Source organism: Oryctolagus cuniculus, chromosome 3, assembly GCF_964237555.1.
Source record: "Oryctolagus cuniculus chromosome 3, mOryCun1.1, whole genome shotgun sequence".
NCBI classification, from domain to species: domain Eukaryota; kingdom Metazoa; phylum Chordata; class Mammalia; order Lagomorpha; family Leporidae; genus Oryctolagus; species Oryctolagus cuniculus.
In genome coordinates, this window is record NC_091434.1 from 98311140 (window position 1) to 98338052 (window position 26913).

A 26913-nucleotide genomic window follows, 5' to 3' on the forward strand; every position below is an offset into this window, starting at 1 on the left:
CTGTAGGACTTGCTCCTGATTGGAGAGCAGCGTACTCGGCGTGTGGGCAGCCGAGTTAGGATTGGTGGAGGAGGACTATAAAGGAGGAGAGAGACGGCATGCACCGGGAACATCTAAGGGGAACATCTGAAGGAACGCCTGTGCAGCCCCCAGAAAGCCGGCCGGCGGTGTGCCGCTCCCCTGCGGAAGTGGGGAATGTGGCTAGGGGGAACTGCCCTTCCACGGAGGTGGAAGGGATAGTAGCCAACCCGGGAAGAACCAGCAGCAAACCCGGGGAGGGCCGAGCAGACGAAGGAACAGCGCAGGGTCCTGTGTTGCTCCTCCACGAAGAGGGGGAGCGACAGTCTCCCATGCGGGTGCAGGGCCCAAGCCCTTGGGCCATCCTCCACTGCACTCCTGGGCCACAGCAGAGAGCTGGACTGGAAGAGGGGCAACCGGGACAGAATCCGGAGCCCCGACCGGGACTAGAACCCGGTGTGCCGGCGCCGCAGGCAGAGGATTAGCCTAGAGAGCCCTGGCACTGGCTGGAAGATTTTCTAACTTTTTCTTGAGTACAGTTTTTCTCCATTTAAATGGAGAATATTTTCTTTAAGACTCCTAACTGCTGGGATGATGAGGCCAGGCTCACCAGCAGTGACTGTGACTTCATTTCTGGTACTGACCCTGTAATGGTTTCAATTTTGCTTCTAACCAGCTAACCAGGAGCAGAGGACCTCATTTTGTTCACCTCAGTTACCTCCTGAAGAAATGTCTTCCAGGAAATTCTAGGTTCCTTCTTGCTTTGTTATTTGACTATCCCACCTATGACATGGTGTTAGAAGAGACCAAAAGAATTGTACCTCGGAAAGTTATCCTATGATGTAGGTTATATTGAAAAATGAACCCAATACTTCATTTTAGATAACCTTACAGCATTATATATTAGCATTTTCCGTGTGTCTGCCACCCCTGGCACCTATGCATATATTAGTTATGTTTTAAAAAAGAGGATAATTATTTAAGTTGTGCTCAAGGGAAGCATATTTCATCACAAAATGTTTCTATTTGTGAAAGTTATTTAGTCATGAAGAGGATTTTTAGTTTTGTTTGCTCTATATGATCTATTCAAAACTGGCTTTCAGATGGTTCCCTTCTGTGGTATGGTCTGGGCAATTAAAATTAGAATTTTCATATACAAAATGTAGCAAATTAATGTTTGTACAAAGTCTCCTTTTTAAACTATGAGTTTAACAGACCAGGACACAGCTCTTGGACTCACACCTTGGAACCCGTTTTCTGCTGCAGTAAAAAATCTGCTGATGTCCTGCATCAGTGAGTGTTTTATTGTAAGTGCCTACTGTGTGCAGTGCACTTTGCTGGATTTGGCTTTCCAATTAATTACCTGGTGATACCTTATAATTAAACTTACATAAAAATAGCAAAACATTGGGGATACTGAATTATTTGTGAGGCAGTATTTCTCTAAATGGTGTATTAAGCACCAAATTCAATGAAAATTTTAAAGAACCGTCTTGGACTTGCCAAAACAAACACAGGGGAATCAAAACATGGGAATATTCTCTATGAGAAATATAAAAGAAAATGTCACAAATCAAATGGTAAAACAACTCAGAGAATTCTGGAAAGCAAATTTAAAACAAATACTCATGGGCAACAAAGATTTTATATCTTATAAATCATTATAGAAAGGCTGAATATTTAGGAGGCATTTTATTTTCTGCTACATAGTTTTAATGGTAGAAGTGACACAGTAAAAATAGCAAATCAGTGTATTTTTCCTTGTTAGCTTACATGTTATTTGGACACAAAATACCTTTCTCACTATGGTTGTCAGGAATAGTTTAGGCGGGATGGCAGCAAGAAGGTATTATCATTGTTTTCATGTTGTTATGATTATTATAATTATTGCTGTCATAATATTCAAACATAAATTATGGTGATGTCCAAAAGGCTAGCATCTAAGATTTGTTCCTAGGGCACGTGCCTCAGTTCAGCTTTCTGTAACTGTTTGAGTACAAATGATCTAGCTTGACTGGTGAGCATGTCCTGAAATGTGTATAAACTTTTAGTCAACACTTGGTAGATTGATGATAGGACTTATATCCATTACTTGAATCTACAGTCTTGCAATTTTATAATGTTTAGAATGAGCTCCAGAGACTTATGACTGTCATGAACTAAAGGGCATAGAGTATTCCAATATAAAACGATATGCTACTGTCAAGGAATAGTCTTCTATGATAGATTAATCATGTGATGAATTATAAATATTTCACATACTAATTATATTAGTTTATGGAGATAAAATACCATATGAAGTGTTCCCAGCACACTCCAAAGTCAGATGCTCTTTGCATGTTAATTTACTTACTTCTTCAGGGCTGATGATCATGAATCCCTAAAGATGACAGAAAACATTATTATGATATTGGATATTACTGATCTTTGTACCAGGTTGACACATACCTTTCCTTTGGATTATATCTTAGGTACTTGAGATATTAGGATGATGAAGCAAAGAACATTTCCTGAAGTATTATTAGGGACTCCTAGGGAAAAAATAATGGGCTCAATCAAAAATGACATTAAGTAAACGTTCTTAGAATTGTGTTGGAGCATAATGTTTCTACACATTTTTTAATGGAAGGAGTGAATATCATTTAAATCTTTACAATAAATAGGGAATGAAGTGATTTTATCTTCTCTGTGTCATGGAAGGAAAGAATAAAAGACTGATTTATTTATTTATTCACTTACCTGAAAACACTTTTGTAAACACTTGGGAAGGATAGGGAACTGGAAAGATACAGGGGGAAATTAAAATGCAAAGTGTTAAGTACCATGGTAGGGAAACTATAGGATGCTAACAAAATAAAATAAACAGCAGATATAATTTATCTCATCTAGGAATATGAATATATTTGTTCTCCCTGTCCCGTGATTTTGCTTTGTGTGGTTTTAGTTATCCAAGGTCAAGTGTGGACTAAAAATATTGTTGAAGAGTTCTACAAATGTACAATAATAAATTTTAAGCAATATTTATTGTTTATATAGTATAATTGTTCAATTTTAATTTTATTGTTATTAATCTCTTACTGTATATACTTTTAACATAAAACTTTTTCATATGCATGTATGTATAGGAGGAAACCTAGCATATATTCGGTTTGGTGCTGTTTCAAGCATCCATTAGGGGTCTTAGAACACATCCCTTGCATTTAAGGGAGCATTACTCTACTTTTACGGTCGGATCCATTGTAATATAAAATATTACAGAAATATATAAAACAGAGATGTAATATTATATAGCAAACTAGAAACCACCTTTTTATAAGACATTTGATGACCAATTTTAGTTGAATCTGTAGTGAATGTTCTTTCATTAGCCCATTTTACCTATTATCTTTTTTTTTTTTTAAGATTTTTATTCATTTATTTGAGAGGTTGAGTTCCATACACAGAGAGGGAGAGACCAAAAAAAGTCTTCCATCTGCTGGTTCATTCTCCAAATGGCTGCATTTGCAGGAGCTGGGCTGTTCCAAAGCCAGGAGCTAGGAGTTTCTTCCATGTCTCCCACGTGGGTGCAGGGGCCCAAGCACTTGAGCCATCTTCTACTGCTTTCCCAGGCCATAGCAGAGAGCTGGATTGGAAGAGGAGCAGCCGGAACTAGAACCTGCACCCAAATGGGATGCCAGTGCCACAGGCAAATGCTTAACCTACTACTCCACAGCGCCAGCCCCTACCTATTATCTTTGGTTACCTACTGGACATTCTACCTAGAGTCAGCATTTGTAAAATTTGTCTCCTTATTTACTCTCTATTTGTTTTTCCTCCTATGTTAAGGAATGTTACCACTATCCACTTAGGCAGGCTAAAAACCGTTGGGTCACCTCTAGTCTATTGCTTTCAGTAACCAAGCTGTAACTCAGGAAAATCTCTGTTGATGGTCACTCCCTTCCATAATCCTAGAGCATAATTCTCCATAAATCAAGAGCAGCCTGGTCATTCTGTAAATATGATGAATGAAGGAAAAAAATCACGTGATTCAAGCTATGATAGTTTTTTAAAGAATTATTTATTTACTTATTTGAAAGGCAGAGAGAGAGAGAAGGAAAGTCTTCCATGTGCTGGTTCACTCCCCAAATGGCAATAATGGTTGGAGCTGGGCTGATCTGAAGCTAGGAGCTAGGAGCTTCTTCTGAGTCTGCCATGTGGGTGTAGGGTCCAAGCACTTGGGCCATCTTCAGCTTTCCCAGGCTACAGCAGAGAACTGGATCAGAAATGGAGCAGCAAGGTCTCGAATCGGTGCCCATATGGGATGCTGCACTGCAGGCAGCCGCTTTACCCAGTACACCACTGTGCTGGCCCTGATAGTTCTTCTTTATTCCCTTCATATTCTTTCATTTCTGAAACACAAACTATAATGCATAAAAATGTCAGGAGTCATGTTTTAATCTTAGATGATTCAAAATCATTATGGACTAAATGAAAAAGTAGAAGCTTTAGGTCTATTTCAACTTCACTTTGAAACTCATCTTTGCCTCTGTAGTAACTGCTGTCATCTTAGGATTCAAGCAAGCCTTTTGTGCTTTAATTTCTTAACCAATCAAACATGACTGATAAGATGTATGTTAGTGATGGTGGTTGACGCAGTATAAGACACCATTTGGGTGTCATACCTGAGTGCCTGAGTTTGAATCTCGACTCTGCTCCCAATTCTCTCTTCCTCCTAATGTGCACCCTGGGCAAGACAGCAGATGATGGCTTAGCTGCTTGAGTCCTTGCCACCCATATGAGAGACCTGGACTGGGTTCCAGGCTCCTGGCTTCAGCCAGGCAGGCCCCTGCTCTGGCTGTTGGAGGCATTTTGGATGTGAACCAGCAGAAGAGAAATCTCTATCTGTCCGTCTCGTGTGTGTGCATGTGCCTTTCTCTTCCTTTCACATAAATAAATACATATGAATCTTTAAAAAATGTCTCTTAGGGTGGTGGTGGTGAATATCAGGGTATACAAAGATGCTTGCACAGCACATGTTTCCCTATCATCCTTTAGATATTATTTTCACCATTAGAATATTATGATGACTTAAGGATTTCATGATCAAAAAGTGATGATGCAGAACCATGTTTTAAAATGAACTGGTTTTACTGGGCCGGCGCTGTGGCTCACTTGGTTAATACACCGCCTGTGGTACCTGCATCTCATATGGGTGCCAGTTTCTAGTCCCAGTTGTTCCTCTTCCAGTCCATCTCTCTGCTGTTGCCCAGGAGGGCAGTGGAGGATGGCCCAGGTACTTGGGCCCTGCACCCACATGGGAGACCAGGAGGAAGCACCTGGCTCCTGGCTTTGGTTCGGCGTAGTTCTGGCCATAGTGGCCATTTTGGGGGTGAACCAATGGAGCGAAGACCTTTCTCTCTGTCTCTCTCTCTCACAGTCTAATTCTGTCAAATAAAAAAAAAAAAATGAGCTGGTTTTACTTTTAATTGTATTTGGATGTGTTCAGAGCACCCTCGCTTGTTTCAAGAGTGGTAGTGATGGATGATTATATTTTGCTTGATTCGTTTTTATTTTTAAATTACTTATTTGAGAGGTAGACAGAATGCAGTCCAGATCTCCCATGTGAGTGGCAGAAACCCACTACTTGAGTTGTAACCACTGCCTCCCATCCAGGGTCTTCTTTAGCAGGAAATTGGAGTCAGAAGCCAGAGGTTGGAATTGAAACCAAGTACTGTGTCGTGGAACACAGGTATCTTATTTTTTATTTTTTAATTCATCTTTATTTGAAAGACAGAGTTACAGAGAGAGGTAGAGACAGAGAGAGAGGTCTTCCATCTGCTGGTTCACTCCCTAAATGGCCTCACAGTGGCCAGAGCTGCGGTGATCTTGAAGTCAGGAGCCAGGAGTTTCTTCCGGGTCTCCCACATGGGTGCAGGGGCCCAAGGACTTGGGCCATCTTCTACTGCTTGCCCAGGCCATAGCAGAGAACTGGATCAGAAGTGGAGCAGCAGGGAATAGAACCAACGCCCCTATGGGATGCTGGCACTGCAGGCTGGGACTTTAACCTGCTGTGCCACACAGTGCTGGCCCCAAACACAGTATCTTAACTACCATGCTAAACTCCTGCTCCTTTCTTCTTTATTTTCTTGTTTACTCTTGCTTTTCTTGGACAGTGAGAATTCACAATGTGGCTAATTAAGAATAAGAAGAAATAAAAGATGGCTTATATAAAAAACACTGTGGATCACGATATGACTGGCAGATAAAGTACCAACTTCTCATACTGCATTTGGGTCTGATGGAAGACCAACTTTTCAGTTTTATTTGATTACTAAATTAAAAAAAAAAAACCTAACCTTTAGCCACTGTTCCTCCCCCTTTCTCCTTTCCATATCCCAAACCACATGACACATGACTCTTCTAACATTCCCAGTAATCCTGAGACTTCCTTATTTTTCATTGCTTTTAGTTTTGTTTTCTTCCTCTGAGCCACTGTAGCTCCTGGTACCTATACTTTCATTCACAATCAATCTTTTTCCACCCCTCTGGTTTGTGACCTTTCCTGTTCAGAAAAGACCTATTACTTATGGTTTTATTGTTATATAATGTTCCCCATGTTTCTGGCTTTTTTTTTTTTTTACAACTTAAGTTGTCAGCTCTTTTACAACAGAGTTGACAGCTTGTTCTACTTAAATTGTTAAGTCAGACTGCACAGTATTCTGATTTGTTGACTTATTGATGGAATGTATAGAACAAATATACCTATAACTATTTTGAGTTATTTGTATTGTCCAGAGAAGGACAATGGAAGAACATTCCTAATAATGACTTTCCATCTCAAATAAATTAATGCGTGATTCAAAACTAGGTTTAAATGTAGTCAGTAGAAAATTCCACTTATTTATTTTTTTCAATAGGTTCACTTTCTCTTCCTGCCTCTTTCTTCTTGTCAGAAACATAATTACAGAGTGTTTTTTATGGATTAGACGATGTGCCAGATAATAAAAGACTGGAGAAGTTGCTGGAATAAATTTAAAAGACACCTGCATTTAAGTGGCACCTTTATTTAGCCAAAGAAGCTCAACAGGTTTTAGAGAATTTGTCCTCTTAAGTATTCCTAAGACAGGTCAGACTGCCACATGAGTGGATGTGAAGAAACTAGATCATGCTGAAGATAGTGTTTAGCAGCAGATTCTACCTATAGTCCTTGATCCCCTGCCTTCTCAGCAAGTGTTCCTTACACAGTACTCCTTACACAGTACTCTCTTGTACACAACAGAGGGGAGAAAAATTACATGATGGGAAAATGTAAAATTCCCTATTTAATTGATGTAACACCATGAGACAGCTTTTGGGAAATTGGATACTCCAACAGCCTGTAAATTATCCATCATCAGAACCTAAGAAATTAAATAAAAACATTTCTTTTCCTTTAGATAAGGCTCCATCTTGTATTTTAATTGTTTAAGCTAAGGGAAACATTTTGTTATGCAGTGTTCTTGAAGGTTTTTGAAATGTTAAGGTTTAGAAATACTCTAATTAAGAAGAAGTAGCTGACAACGAAAGCAAATGATGGTAAAATGAGTTTTGTATATCAATGATTAATGACTACTAAAATTCAGTTACTTTTCTACACAGGTTTTACAAATTAAAAAGTTTATTGAAGCCAAAGAGTTGTGAAAGGTTTGGGAGTAATTTTCATGTATGCATGTATATGTCATTGAATTCATGTTAAATTGAATCACTATCAAGATACTTCAGACATGAGAAAGTTGTAGTGTGCCTGTTTCACTCTTCATATCCAGTGTCCTCAGCAAAGCCGTCCAGTCCCCTTGACATCACTCCTGTCCTGGCCAACATCTTAGCCCAAGCCACTGCAATTTCTCTTCTCTACTGTTCTCCTTTCTTCCATCCATAGTCTGTTTTCCATACAGTAGTCAGAGTGACGTTTTCTGGTATTAAAAAACTCATGAAATACATAAATAAAAGCAATTGAAATATAAGAGATTAAACAATGAAACTGTCGAAACTTTATATGTGAATATAAAAATAATGTCTTGGTTGAAGATATTATGAGACACCATATCATGAAATCCATTTTAAAAATCATATATTTTAGAAATATCTTTTAGCATGATGTTAAGAGTTCAAAGCAAAAAGTAAAGCTGAATAATAGTGTATACCTCTTACAGTGTGAAAAAAAAAAGTAAATATTCCCAATGTGCTTTTATAATTTTGTAACTTGCCTACCTGAAATTCTTAAGTCACTTCCCATTGCTTTTACCATAAAATGCAAAATTATTTTCATGTCTTACAAAGGCCCATGTATTTCTTCAACCTCATGTCTAGCCATCATTGACCAAAGTGCTCCAGTCTCCTGAATCTTCATTCAGTTCCTCAACCTGCCAAGTTTCTTCTTGCCTCAGCTATTTTGTTTTCCAATTCATGTTCATCATTTAGCTCAGTCTTAGTACCATGCAAATAATTGGTACTCAGTATACACTTACTCAGTGAGTACCGTGATGTAATTAGTGGCTATCTCTTTTAGGAAATTTTATGGATGATATTCACTTTATTTGCTTATTATTTTTACACATAAAACATGTCTGTAATTAATATGTATTTTCTTTTTTTAAGTGATTTATTTATAGGGACCACATTGTGGCACAGTGGGTTAGGCTGCCATTTGTGATGCCTGCATCCTATATCAGAGCACCAATTCAAGTCCCAATTGGCTCCACGTCCAATATAGCTCCTGACTGTGGGCCAGGAAAAGCAGCAGAGGATGTCCCAAGTATTGGGTAGATGTAGTTCCAGGTTCACGGCTATTGTCCTGGCCTAGCCCCAAGTATTGCAGGCATAAATCTTTTTTATTTTACTTCATTGAAAGGCAGAATGACAGAGACAGAGAGGGAGAGACACAGAGACACAAAGAAAATCTCCCATCTATTGCTTCTTTCCACAAATGCTTGCAACAGCCAGAGCTGGGCCAGACTGAAACAAGGAGCCAGAACTCCATATGGGTCTCCCTTATGGGTGGCAGGGAAGCAAGTATTTGAGCCATTATCTATTGCTTCCCAGGACCACTAGCAGGGAGCTGGATGGGAAGCAAAGTAGTGGGGCTTTGAACTGATGCTCCAATATATGATGTGTCCTTTGCAAGCAGCTACTTAACCCACTGACCCCCAGCATGCTCCTCAGTGTGTATTTTCTTATTATCTGAAGGATATGAAAATGTGCCATTCCAGAACGGAAGGTACCGGGTAGGTGAAACTCAGCTCTTAAGGAGAAACTTAAAAATTAGGTGTTCAAAAGCAAGGCAAGGAATACTCTGGTCAGGAATGTAAGTTTAATGAGGAATTGCATTCAGGCACTGTGGGTGGAATGTGAAGGCTTAGGGAGGGTTAGTCCAACTATGGCTTTGCTTTCCAGTAAAGTAGCTGCTAGCTGCATATGGCTGTTCAATCTAAATTTCAACTTAGACCAGTCACCAATCAAATCAGACCAAACTGAATACTTAGTTTCTCAGTTGTACTAGCTATGTTTCAAGGACTTGGAAACATGTGTGTCTAGTCATCTGTGGACAGTAACAGGTGCAGAATATTTCCATCGCTGCAGAAAATACTACATCACAGAAAGGTCAGGATCTCAGCTCCTAGAGAGGAAGTTTTATACAACAAGAACTCAAAATAGTGAGCAAAAGAACAAAGACTTTTGAAATGAGGCTGAGCATCATGAATATGTACTAGGAGTCTGGTAATGAGCAAAATAATCCAATAAAATATCTACTCTTTTTTTGTCAAAGACCCTTGGAAGGTGTGCAAAAAATTATTCTAGTTTGAATAACTGTCGAACTTGTATGTGTGTCAAGTTGTCTGTCTTATCCCATTAAGTGATAAGTGGTTTCAGGAAAGGAGGAGGCCTATTAAAAAGATTTCGCGGGACCAGAGTAAGATAAGCTAGCCCATGAAAGATTATTTAGATAATATAGCTGTGGCTGAAATATTGATCACCTGGAGTATTTCACTAAGATAACAACAGTATGTACATTGATAATAATGATCACACTCCTACAGTGCTTAGGTATATTTCAGCATGTTTTTATACACAAATATAAATATTATAAAAGACAAACAACTGGTATATTTAAGCTGAGCAGAAAATAAGAAAATCCTTAATCCTGAATTTTATCAGGTTAAATTATTTTGGATTCTTTAAGCAAATACAACTCAAATTGTAGACACAATGTGCATTGGAAACAATTGAAACTTGTGTGTGGATCCTATCCCAAATGCCTGGAATAGCATTAGTGTGCTTATAGTGCAGAGCCATTTGGGTTAGACAATTATAATAGCAACTGACTTGTACTTTGGGTGAAATGGTAAGCTAATGATGTAGCCATTAATTTGAATTTAGCAGACATTTTAAACATAGGTTTCTCTTACAGAGACAAAAGTTGCAATTTAAAGCTCTTTGGTGGTCTAAAAACAGCTTAATTCTGTAGTAGCATGGTAATAAGTACTAATCCAGCTTATACAGTGATTGTAGTATGTCATGTTTGTGAAAGATTGCCCAACTGCTTTCTCTGGGTTTTATGTTAATTTAAAAAATATTAACCATAAAGCATTATAACATCTTCATGCTGAGATAAACTGTTCAATTTAACTTCTACTCAAGCAGCAGCTGTCAGGAATTATCTTGTTCCTAGTGGTTTTTGCTCTCGCCTTGTGCCCTTTCTTGCCAGGGACACACACTGGGGTGATAAAGCACACCTTGTTAGGATTTATTGCTTAAATAATACCTGAGCAAGATGAGCATTGGGAACCTAGGGCCTAGCTGCTGATTGAGTGATGTCATTCGTTATATTATTAGCAACTTTTAAAAGTTGATGGTAGTGGCAGGGCAGTTATAATCAAAACAGCCTGGTACTGGTACAAAAACAGATGGATAGACCAATGGAACAGAATAGAATCACCGGAGATCAATCCAAACATCTATAACCAACTCATATTTGACAAAGGACCTAAAACCAACCCCTGGAACAAGGACAGCCTCTTCAACAAATGGTGCTGGGAAAACTGGATGTCCACATGCCGCAGTATGAAGCAAGACCCCTACCTTACACCTTATACAAAAATCCACTCAACATGGATCAAAGAACTAGAGTTGCGCCACGACACCATGAAACTAATTGAGAGCATAGGGGAAACCCTTCAAGATATCGGAATAGGCGAAGAATTCCTGGAGAAGACCCCACAGGCACGGGTAATCAAAGATAAAATAAACAAATGGGATTACCTAAAATTGAAGAGTTTCTTAACAGCAAAGGAAACAGTCAGGAAAGCGAAGAGGCAACCAACAGAATGGGAGACGTTATTCGCAAACTACACAACAGATAAAGGATTAACAACTAGAATCTACACAATGATCAAAAAACACCACAGAATCAAAACAAACAACCCAATAAAAAAATGGGCCAAGGACCTTAACAGGCATTTTTCAAAAGAGGAAATCCAAATGGCCAACAGGCACATGAAAAAATGCTCAGGATCCCTAGCCATCAGGGAAATGCAGATCAAAACCACAATGAGATACCACCTCACTCCGGTTAGATTGGCTTACATACAGAAATCAACCAACAACAGATGCTGGCGAGGATGTGGAGAAAAGGGGACACTAATCCACTGTTGGTGGGAATGCAAGCTGGTAAAGCCACTATGGAAGACAGTCTGGAGAGTCCTCAGAAACCTGAACATAGCACTACCACAGGACCCAGCCATCCCACTCCTTGGAATATACCCAAATGGAATTAAAGGGGTGAAAAAAAGCCATTTGCACCTCAATATTTGTTGCAGCTCAATTCACAATAGCTAAGACATGGAATCAACCTAAATGTCCATCAACGGATGACTGGATAAAGAAACTATGGGATATGTACTCTATGGAACACTATACAGCAGTAAAAAACAACGAAATCCGGGCATTCACAACAAAATGGAGGAAGCTGGAAAACATCATGCTGAGTGAAATAAGCCAGTCCAAAAGGGATAAATATCACATGTTCTCCCTGATTGATGGCAACTAAACGAGCACCTAAAATGATACCCATTGAAGTGAAATGGACACTATGAGAGACAATGACATGAGCAGCCCTTGTCCAGACTGTTGAGGAAAAACTTACTATTTTGTTCCTTTAGTATTTTTGTTGTTGTTGTTGTTGCTCGGTATGCTCTACACAAGACCACTGGTTGAACTCTGCAATCAATGCACAACCATTCTTAAGCGTTTAAAAATTAATAGGAAATTGATCTCTGTGGAACATGGGAGTGGGAATAAGAGAGGGAGGAGATATATAGGACGGCACATACTCAAGCAGACCTACCTCCAATGGTGGAACTGGAAATGTGCCAGGGGATTTCAACTCAATCTTACCAAGGAGGCAGGTTCCAATGCCAGCACACTTGGTAAAGAGACAAATATAAATACACAACTGATCCAAAAGATAGGGTAAGTGTCGAAGAGAGTACACAAATAAGACCAGTGTAAGCAAATAATGAAAGATAGAATCAAAAGGGTTGAGAATGATCCTGCGGGGGAAGCAGGTCACACAGCAGACTCATAGAATGGCAAATGCCCAAAACAGCACTCCTGCCTCAGAATCAACCCTTGGGACATTCGGATCTGACTAAAAGGTCCATGAGAGTCTCGCAGGCATGGAAAGCCATGACACGGTGGCAAAAAACAATCTAAATGAAGGATCTTGGCGAACAACACTCCAGCAGAAGGATCAGGCCATCAAGGAGAGAGGCGCCTTTCTCTGAAGGGAGGAAGGAACCTCCACTGTGATATGGCCTTGACTAAACAAATTCAGAGTTGGTGAAATCAAGGGGCCTCCGTAGCCTAGACAGCTCATAGCAAGAGTCTCGGGTGATTGCTGACGTCATAAATAAGAGTGCCAATTGTTAAATCAACAACGGGAGTCACTGGGTTCATGCTCCCTTCGCAGGATCTCTGTCCTTAATATGTTTATCTATGAAACTCAAAAACAACACTACTAGTCAAACAATACCCTATACCTGGTTCGGTTGTGTGAGTGCAACCTGTTGAAATCCCTGCTTAGTATATACTAAATTGATCTTCGGTATATGAAGGTAACTGAAAATGAAACATGATGAAGGGGGGAGAGGGGAGAGGAAGTGGGTGAGGGGAGGGCCACGGGAGGGAGGGAGGTTGGGGGGAAGTCACAACAATGCAAAAGATGCGTTTTATATTCCACTTAAAACTATTGGTTGAGCTCTGTAATTAATACACAATTACTCTTAGGTGTTTAATTAATGCTATAACTAGTACTCAAATAGTATTTTACACTTTATGTTTCTGTGTGGGAGCAAAATGTGGTAATCTTTACTTAACATACGCTAAATTGATCTTCTGTATATAAAGATAATTGAAAATTAATTGTGATGTGAAGGGGAAGGGAAGAGGGAGTGGGAGAGGGGAGCGTTGTGGATGGGAGGGAAGACACGGGGTGGGGGGAGGAGGCTATTGTGGTCCATAAGCTGTACTTTGGAAATTTATGCTTATTAAATAAATTTTAAAAAAAAAGAAAAAAAAAAAAAGAAAAAAGAAAGTCAAGTAATCAGTGACATCAGGTAACAAGAAGATCAGAATCTATAGATGTGGCAGAATCCCAAATTGGATTTGTGATCAGAAAAATGTGGTATCAATGCTATGCTTGGAGAGAAACTCTTGAGTGACAAGCTAATCAAATGTAGTTGCTTTGATTTTGCTTTATAAAGTCTGAAGATTACCCAAAATAAAAAAAAAAAAAAAAAGAAGTTGATGGTAGTGGATACAGTAGAAATTGCCTGTTTTTATGGAACATAGGTTTAGCCCTTTGGTGGGCATATTCATGACTTCTGAGCAGATAGTTCTGAGCTGCATATATAAGGGATGGCTTCTTGCTCTGTTTAACTACCATTTTGCAAGAGAAAAAAAAATAGAGAAATGTTTTACTAATAATAGAAGTAATTTCTACTATTTAGAAATATAAGTACTGTTTCAAGATTTATTATGAAAATACAATTAATTTCCTTTCAACCACTCAACAAAGTGGAGGAAGTATTGATATGGGCAGTCTCAAATGGCTAATATGTTGAAAATCATTGTCATTTCTCTTCTGAATGAATTGCATTGTTTTATTTGGAAGTTTGTCTTTGGAAACTCAACTTTAGGTATGGTTTTGTTAATTGTGGGTCCGTTGGTGGGAAGGATAGGAGAGGGGCTTTTGATAAAAGTGAAATGAAGGGCTCACCTTTTTAAACATTGGCTAATAGGAAATTAGTAGTTAAGTTACATCTAGAGAAACATATATGATGGGTTTATCATGTGTGGAATGAAGAGTACTTTTTGCCTTCCACATAAAGACTCTTACTGCATATTTCCCTAAATTTGTGGTACTGTAAAAATATAATACCAAAAATTGCACTAGAATGATGAATTACTATATACCTGTTACTGAAGTTAATTAGTTGCTCATGTTTTGTGCATTTATATTTATGTATGTGAAAATAAGTACCTAGGAATAGCTATTGCTATTAGTAGCATTTTCACCAAACCATTTAAGAATTAGTTGGAGACATCGTGACACTTCACATATAAATAATTTGACAGGAGTCTCCTAATAATAAGGGTACAATAGCATTTTTATATTAAAATATTTAAGATTGATAAACATTTATAATTGTTTATTCAATCCATTTGAAAATTTTCCTATTGCTTTAATGCCTTTTATAGCTGTTTTTTCTTGTTCCAGTATCCAGTCAAAGATCATACATTGGATTTTGTTTCAGGGTCTCTTTATTTTCCTTTAATCTAGGTTTTTTGTTTAATGACACTGACATTTGTTGGAGATACAGCCGAATTCTTTTGCAAAATATTTGTTTGATTATTTCCTCATGACCAAATTCAGATCAGGCATTTTTGGCAGGAATACTACATTGGAGAGTTGTATCTTTCTCAGTGCATTCGGAAATACATGATATCACTGTGTCCTTTATTGGTTGTATTAAGTTTGATCATTTGTTAAGTTGTCATCTCACAGATTTCTTTTGCAAAGGTACCTTTTTCTATATAATTTATGAGATATATGGGGGATGCACTTAATGCATTTTTTTTGCCTTGTGTGTGAAAAAGTGTATTTGATTAAGAATCTTAATGATTAAGAATCTGAGTCATTGCTTGCAGCAGTGTGCATGATGATGGGGTGAGGGAGAACAGATAATTTTTGGATAAGGTGGGCCACAAGTTATCATCCATTCATTCTCTCTTAAGGAAAATATTGATAAATTGAAGTTAATATTTTGTTTTCTCTGCTATGGACACAATTTGTAGATAACTGAATATCTTCATATTTTAGAATTTTCAATTTGAATTCTAGACTTGGTGGGGGCACTATACACAACAGGGCATGATCTGATCGTAATTTTTCTCTTTGCTTTAGTTGGGTGTGGATAGATAATTTAAAAAAAATAAATGCACTTACTCCTCATGTAGGATCTCTGTCCGTAGTGTGCTGTACATTGAGATTTAATGCTATAACTAGTACTCAAACAGTATTTTTCACTTTATGTTTCTGTGTGGGAGCAAACTGTTGAAATCTTTACTTAACGTATGCTAAACTGATCTTCTGTATATAAAGAGAATTGAAAATGAATCTTGATGTGAATGGAAGAGGAGAGGGAGTGGGAAAGGGGAGGGTTACGGGTGGGAGGGACGTTATTGCGGGGGAAGCCATTGTAATCCATAAGGTGTACTTTGGAAATTTATATTCATTAAATAAAAGTTAAAAAAAAAGAAAAAAAATAAATGGACCTTCTTGGTAAGATTTTTTTTCTTTACAGAGATAACCCATAATACTAATAAAGCAGTGTGGCTTTAAAGAGGGATCACTAGCTTTTGGTCTTATGTGCCTCCTTTAGCCCATGAAGAAAGCACTTGAATTCCTAGTTATGATATATGCACTTATTATGTCATCATTCTTCCTATGTGAAAGGCTAGTGCTGCAGATCATATAAACACCTGAAGTTAGCCATTTGGCTTGTCAGTAAGGGAGGATTTATAGTGGTTGTAATCATGGTAATAACAAGGATGATATTTTGTATTTATTAAGTACAGAAGAAAGCATTTGCAATGTAAGTGGTCCACAACCAATTCATGTCTGTGGTGTAATGAAAAGTACTTTGGGTTTAGAAGACCAGCCGTTGCTCCTTTTCCACTTTTCCACCAGTGTGATCCTAGAAAAACTCTTAACCTTCTTGAACCTCATTTTTTTGGAATGGGAATGAAAGCTGTAAGAGTCAAATGATGCTACGTTGTGTTGTAAAGATGGCATTGTATCAAAATTGTGCCAGTTAAATGTTCTCAGCGGTTCAGGGACTGTACTTTGCCCCTCTTTTGTGTTCATATGTGGCAGGCACCTCATTAGCAAAGCATTTCTGGGTTGTCCCAGATAATTATTACTCCTTTGTGTTTGTTCTTCTAATAGTTTGTATATGTCTCTATTAAAAGGTAGCCTTCATCTATCTTATTGAGCTCTTATTCATATTTTTTGCTGTTCCTGGTTAGATCCTGGCAAATAGTACACATTTAATATGTTTGTGGAGTGAGACAGTACACAGACCCTTGTTTTTATTTATAAATATGGGTAGGTAGGCTTTTAGCTTCTTCCTCCTCCTACCCCCCAAAGATGAGAAATTACCCTCTCATTAATATATAATCAATGTATTATAGTTGTGTGTTTTATATAAGGAATTCTACAGATTGCATATCTGGTGCCAATTAGTCCAGTATTGGAGAATTTTTTTTAAAAAAAATGCAATAGTGTAGGATACTTTAAAGGGGGGTGTGAGAAAACATACCCAGAAAAATCGACTGCAGTAGGTAAGTCTATTGCATAAATCAAAAGGGTTTGTGTCATAGCATGAACATGTGCCATTCCTGCTCATATATTGAATTTCAGTAGTTGGTTGCATAAAGAAGTAACGTGTAATGAAACTGGCAAGCAAAGTATTCCCCAGTCAGTCTTATCTTTGTTCCATTTGTCCTTCAGATAGAGCTTTTCTTGCCTTTTTCAATAAAATCTATCCAGGCTTGCTGCTTGCTTGCTTGCTTTTTTTTCTTTGTATCTTTCAGTAACTGAGAAGACCAATGTGATTCAGGGCTTTTATAGTTCTTAGCAGCTGCTTTTTAAGAGATCAAAACTTAGAATGCTACTACATGGTATTAAGGCACAACGACTGATATGTCCCTACAGGGGTGGTGTTTTTCTTGGGGTGTGAAAAGGAAAGAGGAAAGAAGAAGGGGAAGGGGTGATCCCCCTCAAGTGTACATGGAACAGTAAACCCTAATTTCCTTCTTTCCTAGGATCCTCTTTGCAAGCTCAGTACTTAACCTGACCGAACTGGCTGCCCTTCGGCCTGACCTTGGAAAATTGAAAAAGATTCTGTATTTCCATGAGAACCAATTGGTATATCCTGTCAAGAAACATCAGGAGAGGGATTTCCAGTATGGATACAATCAGATTCTTTCATGGTAGGTATAGATTGGTTCATTCCATTGGGTTCTTTTACCCTTTTCATTATAGGTGGTTATCTTTTGAATCTGGAGACCTGCTATATACTTATTTAAAAAAAGACCTTTATGTAGGTTCAGACATTTTGTTTTAAAGTTACAGATAGAGAAGGAGAGGGAGAGGAAAGGAGAGAGAGAGAGAGAGAGAGAGAGAGAGAGAGAGAGAGAAAATCTTCCATCTGCTGCTTCACTCTCTAGATGAGTGCAATGGCCTGGAGTTAGGAACTAGGAGCTTCTTCCCGATCTCCCACATGGGTAACAGGGGCTCAGGCACTTGGGCCATCTTTGGCTACTTTTGCCTGGCTATTAGCAGGGAGCTGGATCAGAAGTGGAGCAGCCAGGATGTGAGCTGATGCCCATGTGTAATTCTGGTCTTGCAGGTGACAGCTTTACCAGCTGCGCCACAACACCGGCCCCCAAATGTTTAAACATACCTTCCCCAGCAGTCATTACTCATGCATCTGCAGTATATATAAGGTCACAGTTAATCCTTTTATGGCATACATATATGTAGCAATCTAATTACATATTGAATCGATTAACTGTATTTTTCACAGCATTCAGAAAGAGTTGGTAAGCCCTTCAACCTTAGAGCCTATGGTCTGTTGTTCAAGGCATACTTTTAGAAAAAAAATGAGGTTACTCTTATTTACCAGCCGTTTTAACTGTATTCAGCTAAAATAAAAATAAAAATTTACAGAGGAATAAACCAAAATGAAAGCATAACATAGAAAGAGGTTGTGTTCCTTTTTTTCCTGGTTGTTTGTAAGACAAAGAAAACTGCGGAAAATGAATTGTTAGGTGGTGTTTTTTTTTTTCCCCTCATTGAGTCTTTTGAAATAGCACAGCCTTAAAATACCATGACATTTCAAAGGTGATGTCCCTCTCTATTGTGACTTCAAGAAAGTGTATCTCCTGAAGCATAGTTAATGAAAGAAGTTAATAACAACTCTGAAACAGGTTTGCCATTGGATCCTGTTCACATAACTGCAACTGTCAAATAGAATCAATTTGGCAGTGGCTGGATACCTTCTACTCCCCTCTATTAACTGTTATTAACAATGGGGATTGATAATGTGTTTAAAGAGACCCCTAACTCTTGCAAGTATGTTTCGTAGTTTAGTTGACACAGAAAAGCAGCTCTATGGTAATAATTCTGTGTTTTGAGCGTTTTGTAAATGTTTTCCTGCAATCATTTTTACAAGCTGCTCCAATTGTGAAGTAGTAGCAGTGCTATCAAAATAGAGTGGAACTGCTTCACGTCAAATGTCTCATAAAAAAGCAACCATTTTAAAATTTCATAATAAAATTAAAATATGTTATTTTATATTGAAACAGGGAAGGGAAGTATGTTTTGAAAACAAAAATAAAATCATTTTATGCTTTATCAATATGGAAAACATTTGTAATATTCTTTTGATTTCTTGAATTAGCATCATTCTTTTCCTCTGATAGTGTGTGTTTATTACCCCTGAGAAATCACTGGGAAAAAAAATTATGTCTATTTTTCCCTTTATGGGTGGCTTTAAAGTTAATGGAAGTTACACCCACTCATATCAGGGAGGAAATGCACCAAAAAGAATATTTCTGTACACTATCTTGGATCTTTAATTTAGCATAAAGTAGATTTTTAGGAATGTAAGGAGTTGGGTCGCATACCCTTTGAGGGCAGATATTTTTAAAAAGTTTCACTCACTGCCCCTCCTCTCTTTCATAAAAGATTGTTTTTGATGTTACGGAACAAGACTATAACAGCCTGTACATGCTTTTTCAGCACTGCTCTTCTCAAGAGGGTAAACTGATAGACAAGCTGGGAGAGAAGGAAGTGGACTTCATCATCAGTTGACTTCTTAATGGGAAAAAAATAGTTCACAGTTGTCCAGAGGAAAAATAAGAGTGTCAGCAAGCAGTCTTGTTCAGATTCTCTGTGAAAAGTATGACTCCTGCTTCCTCAAATGTTTCTTTAGTTTTCTTGCTGACTTCTGCTTTTGTTGGCACTGTCAGATTTCTTTCTTGACCGTGTGGCATTTGAGGCCTTTAAAGATGACTGACATAAGCACTCACCTTAAACAGCGGTTTCACTAACCCTCTGACTTATGAACACATGTTGTAACTATATATTATGACCTGTGGGTCGCTATTACAATATGCGACATATGGTGAAAACAGACTAGCTGTAAAACATCCCTCAACTTTGGGTCTATTATTATATTGACTTCCTTATTGCTTAGTGTTGTGTCAGCACTTCTGTGACATTCCTTTGAATTATCCATGTTGTAATCACCTCTACCTTCCAAATTTGTACTAGGTAGTAACTAAAACAATCATAGTTACAGAAACCTGTATGGAAAAGCTGTTGAGGTGGGGGACAGGGAATGCATGGACATGGTGAGCCAATATTCCTTTTTTTGGCTTATCCTTCTGCCTGGTATTAATAAGTATAAATTTGGCTGTCTAACTAAATGTGACTTAACCAAACTCAGGGTTTGCCATGATTTTCCTAATTTTAAGCTCCACGTATTTTATTGTGTTTTTTTTTTTATGTGTACTTACATGTCTTTTCACTGTTACTGATCTATAATTTTTAGGAAAAAAGAAACCCATTTTGTCTACTTCATCTTGTATAACTTTTTATCAAAAGATTTGCCTGTGTTTCCTTGAGTTCTAGTGACATTGAATCATTGGTTAAAACAGAGAACATTTTTCAAAATCAAAATTTATTTATTGGGGCTGGCACTGTAGCAAAGCAGGCTAAAGCCCTGGCTTGTGGCACCAGCATTTCATATGGGCACTGGTTCTAGTCCCAGCTGCTCCACTTCCAATCCAGCTCTCTGCTATGTCCTGAGAAAGCAGTGGAAGATGGTCCAAGTCCTCGAGCCCCTGAACCCACTTGGGAGACCCAGAAGAAGCTCCAGGCTCCTAGCTTCAGTTCAGCTCAGCTCTGGTTGTTGTGGTCATTTGGGGAGTGAACCACCAGATGGAAGACCTCTCTCTCTCTCTGACTCTACTTCTCTCTCTAATCCTGTCTTTCAAATAAATAAAATTAGTTTTTTAAAAAAATATATGTATTTAATCAATTTTTGATTCGTAAAAGGCTCCTACTACACATTCAAGATTTACCCAGCTCATTCATGGTTATGATTGGTGTTCATTTTCTTGGGAAAATGTTAGAGGCAATCCTGAAAACTCTTTGCTTGTTTAGGTTTTCTATGTTTTAATGGTTCAATTTAGGTAGGTTGCATGTGTCCAGGAATCTATCCATTTCTGATAGATTTCCCTGTTTGCTGGCATACAACTCTTTGTAGTAATTTCTGATGGCTCTTTTTATTTCTGTGTGGGAGAGGGAGTGGGAGATGGGAGGGTTGCGGGTGGGAGGGAGGTTATAGGGGGGAAAAGGCCACTGTAATCCAAAAGCTGTACTTTGGAAATTTATATTTATTAAATAAAAGTTAAAAAAAAAAACTCTTGGCTTGTCCATGTCCCATCAACGTTGCTTTCACATTTCCTTATATTAATATATTTAAATGTTAAGAACAAGATAAACAAAATAGCCAGACTAACAAAGAAAAAAATCAAATAAATAAAATTAGAGATGAAAAAGACAACATTACAGCTGACACCACTAAAATACAAAGCATCATAAAAAACTACTATGAAGAACTATATGCTAATAAACTATAAAACCTTGAAGAAATGAATAAATTCATGGATTCATATAACCTATCAAGGTGAAATGAAGAAGATATAGACAGTCTAAACAGACCCATACCAGCAATGAGATTGAAGCTGTAATCAAAAGTCTTCCATCAAGGAAATGTACAAAGCATTCAAAGAGGAAGTAACTCCAGTACTCTTCAAACTATTCCAAAATATTCAACAGGATGGAATTCTTCCAAACTCTATATGAGGCCAGCATTACCATGATAGCAAAACCAAACATAGAAATGGTGCAGAAAGAAAACTACTGAGCTATATCTTCATGAACATAGATGCAAGGATTCTCAACAAAGTACCAGTAAAATTGAATCCAGAATCACATAAAAAATCATACATCGTGATCAAGTGTGACTATCCCAGAAATGCAAGCGTGGTTCAACATTTGCAAATTTGTAAACATCATAATTCACATCAATAGAATGAAGCATAAAAACAATATGGTCATCTCAATAGATATACAGAAAGCATTTGATAAGATTCAGTACCCTTCATGATAAAAAGCCCTCCACAAATTAGGTATAGAAGACCATTCTTCAAAATTATGAAGGCTATATATCAAAAATCAACAGCCGATATTGTATTGAATGGAGGAAAACTAACAGCATTTCCCCTCAGGTCTGGGACAAGATAAGGATGTCTACTTTCATCACTGTTATTAAATATAGTACTAGAAGTTTTAGTAAGAGCAATTAGGGAAGAGAAGGAAATGAAGGACATCAAAATTGGAAAAGAGGAAGTCAGTCTATCCCTGTTTGCAGATGACATGATGTTGTACATGGAAAAACCTAAACTCTCCACCAAATAGCTCTTAGAATTAATAAACCAATTCAGTAAAGTTGCAGGTTACAAAATAAACACAGAAAAGGTAGCTTTTTTATGCTAATGATGAACTCACAAAAAGAGAAATCAACAAATTTTATTCACGAGAGCAACAAAAAAATTAAATATTTGTGTCCCTTTGATTTCTTTTTCTTGCCTAATTGCTCTGGCTGAAACTTCCAGGCCTATACTAAATAACAAGGGTGAAAGTGGGCATCCTTGTCTGGTTCCGGATCTTAGGGGGAATGCTTCCAGCTTTTCCCCATTCACTGGGATGCTGGCTGTGGGTTGGTCATAAATTGCTTTGATTGTGTTGAGGACTGTTCCTTCTATATCCAATTTGATTATGGTTTTCATCATGAAAGGATGTTGTGTTTTATCAAATGCTTTCTCTGAATTTATTGAGATAACCATGTGGTTTTAGTTCCTCAATTTATTAATGTGGTGTATCACATTGATTGATTTGTGAATGTTGAACCATCCCTGCATACCAGGGATTCCATTGGGTCAGGGTGGATGATCTTTCTGATGTGTTGTTGGAATTCATTAGCTAATATTTTGTTGAGGATTTTTACATATATCTTCATCAGGGATATTGGTTTATAGTTCTCTTTAAGGTGATGCAGACTTCATAGAAGGTGTTGGGAAGATTCCCTCCATTTCAGTTGTTTTGAATAGCTTGAGAAGAAATTAGTTCTTCTTTAAATGTTTGTAGAACTCTGCAATGTACCCATCTGATTCTGGGCTTTTCTTTGGTGGGAGGATATTTATTACTGATTCTATTTCCATCCTGGTTATTGGTCTGTTTAGGTTTTCTATGTCTTCATGACTCAATTTCCATAGATTTAATGTGTCTAGGAATCTATCCAGGCCTTCTAGGTTTCCCTTTTGTTAGCATATAGCTCTTTGTAATTATTCCTAATGATTATTTTTATTTCTGTGGTATGTGTTATTACATTTTCTTTCTCATCTCTGTTTTAATGATTTGATTCTCTCTCTCTCTTTCTCTTTTTGGTTAGTTGGGCCAATGGTGTATCAATTTTAAAATATGTTATCTTAAACACTAAAATAAAGTCAGAAGGAAAGAGAGTGGGGAATGTGGAGAGGGAGGCAGAGAATATCATATTCATAGAACTGTATCTACAAATCACAATGAATCTGTTAAAAACTAAGTAAAATTAATTTTTTAAAAAGGCCAAGAACTCAGTCTATTCATTGACTACAATAGACAGTATTACATTTAGTTTAAGGTCCATGGCATGTGATCCTTTGTAATATATTCCTTTATATAATCAGTATGACCTCATAAAATGGATTTCTGGTTCCATTTCCATTAATAATCCTGCTTCTCTGACTACCACAAAGATAATGTAATAGTGGAATTAGCTATTTAAACAGTACACGATAATCCTTCCTGTTTAGTACTTCTTGTAGTAGAACTTTTAAAAACCCAACATGGTTTATTGAATAAGGACTAAAGAATGAAATATAAGCAACTAAATAGCATTGAAGATATCATGCCCTTGTATTAAAATAACATTACCTGAGTTAGTCTCCTTAAAGTTAGTCAGAAGTTCTGAATATTCCCAGTAATACAGTATAAAATGGTTTATCTCGCTGACATAGAAACTCAACAACTGTAATTGGTCCAAAAAAGAAAAAAGGTCTTACTGTACTTAATGTTGTTGATAATATAGAAAGTTCCCAACATTGTGGAACAATTTTGAGGTATCATGTGATCCTATTAGTAACTTAATTTTCCTATTTTCTTTCCTTGTTGGTGCCAGCTATCAAACTTCTTGTGATATGATAACATGGCAATGAAACTTATTTCCTAGAGAACTTGATAGATACTGATGGGAAGTGTAGAATTCTTTGCACACAGGTTTTTTGTAAAGAAAAAAAATGTTTGATTTAAAAGGCAGATTGGTGGAGGGAGAGAGAGACATATAGAAAGATACCTTACATCCAGTGGTTCACTTGCTGGATGCCTGCAACAGGGAGAGCTAGCCCAAGTTAACCCAAGAGCCAGGAACTCTATCCAAGTCTGCCCCATGGATGGCAGGAACCCAAATGCATGTTTTATCATCCTGCTGTCTCCCAGGAGCATTGACAGGAACCTAGACTGGCAGAAAAAGTAGCCAGGACTCAAACTGACACTTCAGTGTGGCAAGTGGGATTCCCAAGTAGTGACTTGCACTACAATGCTGGCTTCTAAACAGAATTTTGAGGCTTATTACAATTAACTCTAAATGAATCTAGGCTCATTATTTGCATTGATTATTTTTCTTGACAGTCTTGTGGCTGATGTGGTGGTGTTCAATTCAGTTTTTAATATGGAATCATTTCTGAATTCTATTGGAAAATTTATGAAGCTGATTCCTGACCACAGACCCAAGGATTTGGAAAGCATCATTAGACCCAAGTGCCAAGTTATTTACTTTCCCATCAGGTTCCCTGATGTGAGCAGGTCAGTTTGTTTGACTATTTTCTTAATATTGTATCATAAATCACCTCTCAAATGTATAAAATTGGTGTTTTTCTTGCTAATTTTAACTTTCCAGCAAAAACATGGTTCATTAGAGCATTGAGGTCTATCTCACCATGCTGTGATTTGCACAGATTCTAAATAGTCATATGTGCACCCTTTCATTGAATGGTTAGTTCAGATATTGTGTTCTTCCCTTCTTTCCTCTTATTTAATTGATCAAGAAAGCAAGCTATCAAGGATTTTAATACATAACTGTTTTGTTTGTTGTTTGGTTATGGAAGTTATTTTCAAAGGTATCGCTGCATCTTTGCCTTCAGTTTTGCCCATTGGTTTGCATATGTAATGGTTACTGTTCTAAGGAAATCAATATTAAATCTCACTGCTTGGTTTACTGTCACTGTCTACACTCTTTTTTTTTATATTTTCTCCTATTTTTCTCATTATTGGTACTCTTAATAAAGATTATTATTCCTTATTGGAATCAAAACCTACTTAATTGCTTTTTCTCTTTCTCGGTTACTTAAGGACATTTTTATTATCTTTGTTTTTGTGATCACCCTGAATTAGCAGCAGATGATATGGCTCTAAGGGAACATTCTGAGATTCCTTTTCACTCTTGGTTGAACCCAACAAAACTATTTTTACTACCACTAGTAATATTTCTCCCTTGCGAGTAGAAAGTTTACTTCAGTGGGACTCAGATGAGCTGGGGATGCTGCTGTTTTGTTACTGACTGCATCCTTAAAATGATTTTGGGAACAGCTGTTCCTTTCTCAGCCCTGAAATGAAGGCAGGAAATGATTTAACATCCATACATGCTGTGCAGGTCAGCATAAGTCTGTGTACTGCACTTACTGAGGTCACCCAGACTTTGCTGTAGGGACAGTAGTCCTCATCCGCACTCCTAATGGTGATTTATTTGAATGTCTTACTAGTTAATATTTCACTGAAGAAAAATCTGCCCTGTACCAAATCAAGTTAGTGAGTCATAAAATTAAAGTTAGACCACCTTGCCCATTCCTTACTTTATGGAGTGCAGAAAACAGAGGCCCAGAGCATTTGAGACTGGCTTGCATTTACCCTGTCATTGCCACAGACTGGATTAAGTTTTAGGCCCTGTGACTTCTAATTCAAATTTCAATGTGCTGTTCAAGCTTTCTTTCATTATAGGTGATACGTTCAAAACATAAATGCTTGCATGTATATAGAATATCTATTTGTAGGAATATAGTTTTCTTATGTATGCAGATAGAATTTCAGCTTTTAAAAAATGTAGTTGTTATGCTTTTGTTCTATCTAAACTTCAAAAATAAGAACCTTACGTTTTCTGTAAATTGCTTTTTTTTGTAATATACAGGCAAAATGCACATCTTTAAGTGAGGAGGTGGTTGTAGCTCATCTTAATTGCTACTGTTACAGTATTCCAAATAAACAACATTTTAAAATTCATTTGTATCTGATATGTTCCTACAGCATCCTATCTTTAATACACCTGTGGCAGTTGAATGTTTTATTAATTTGAACCATATTACCATAAAGGAATCTAGCTAAATAGAAGAAGGTTAAGAAATATTGTGGGCAAGATAACATTCATAAGCAAGGTCTTAGCCCAGAGTGTTATTTGAATTATTTTCAAATGGTAATTTGCTTTCTACAACCCAAACTCATATAGTGTAAGTAAGTGATTATTTGCATGAGTGACAATCATTCTAATGCCTGCAGTTTTAAAAGCGTATTATTTTGTTGAGATGTTGAAAAAATATTTACTGATTCCAAAGGCAAAATAACAAGAGGTGATTAAAAAGAAACCTTTGAATCTTTCTCCCTGTACAAATATGTGGTCATGACAAAAACAAATTTAAATAAAAATAAAGGAGAGGATACAGCTAAAGTAGTAATATAATGTGCTATATGCTATATGACATAACATATACTAGTCTGCGAGGGAAAATAGCCATATGTTCAGCAAAATTAGGATTTAAAGAGGTGGTCTCTTTTGAAACTCAAGGCATGTCTGTCACCTAGGCTTTCAGTCATATTGGACTTGCGGCACCTGCTGATACCTAGCACCCTATTCAGTGTCTAGTTTGTCACTCCCAAACACACACACACAAAAAAAAAAAAAAAAAAAAAAAAAAAAGGAAGAGACAGTAAACGTTCCCTTGGTTCCCTTGAAAATATTTCATCATCTGCATAAACTCTTAGGGAGGGGAAACTCTTAAACAATGTACTAATATACATGTGTATTTGAGTCTTGA

At 37.4% G+C, this 26913-nt stretch overlaps 1 protein-coding gene across 20 annotated transcripts in view; it reads left to right on the forward strand.

Annotated features, from left to right (window-relative positions):
* The window catches only part of GTDC1 (glycosyltransferase like domain containing 1), a 434789-nt gene that overhangs the window by 189908 nt on the left and 217968 nt on the right, over positions 1–26913 (forward strand). For all 20 annotated transcript variants that reach the window (XM_051848726.2, XM_070070977.1, XM_070070979.1 and 17 more), the window contains 2 exons: positions 17422–17589; positions 24461–24634. In XM_051848726.2, the coding sequence (XP_051704686.2) occupies positions 17422–17589; positions 24461–24634 (342 nt within the window). The remainder of the gene's footprint in view (positions 1–17421; positions 17590–24460; positions 24635–26913) is intronic.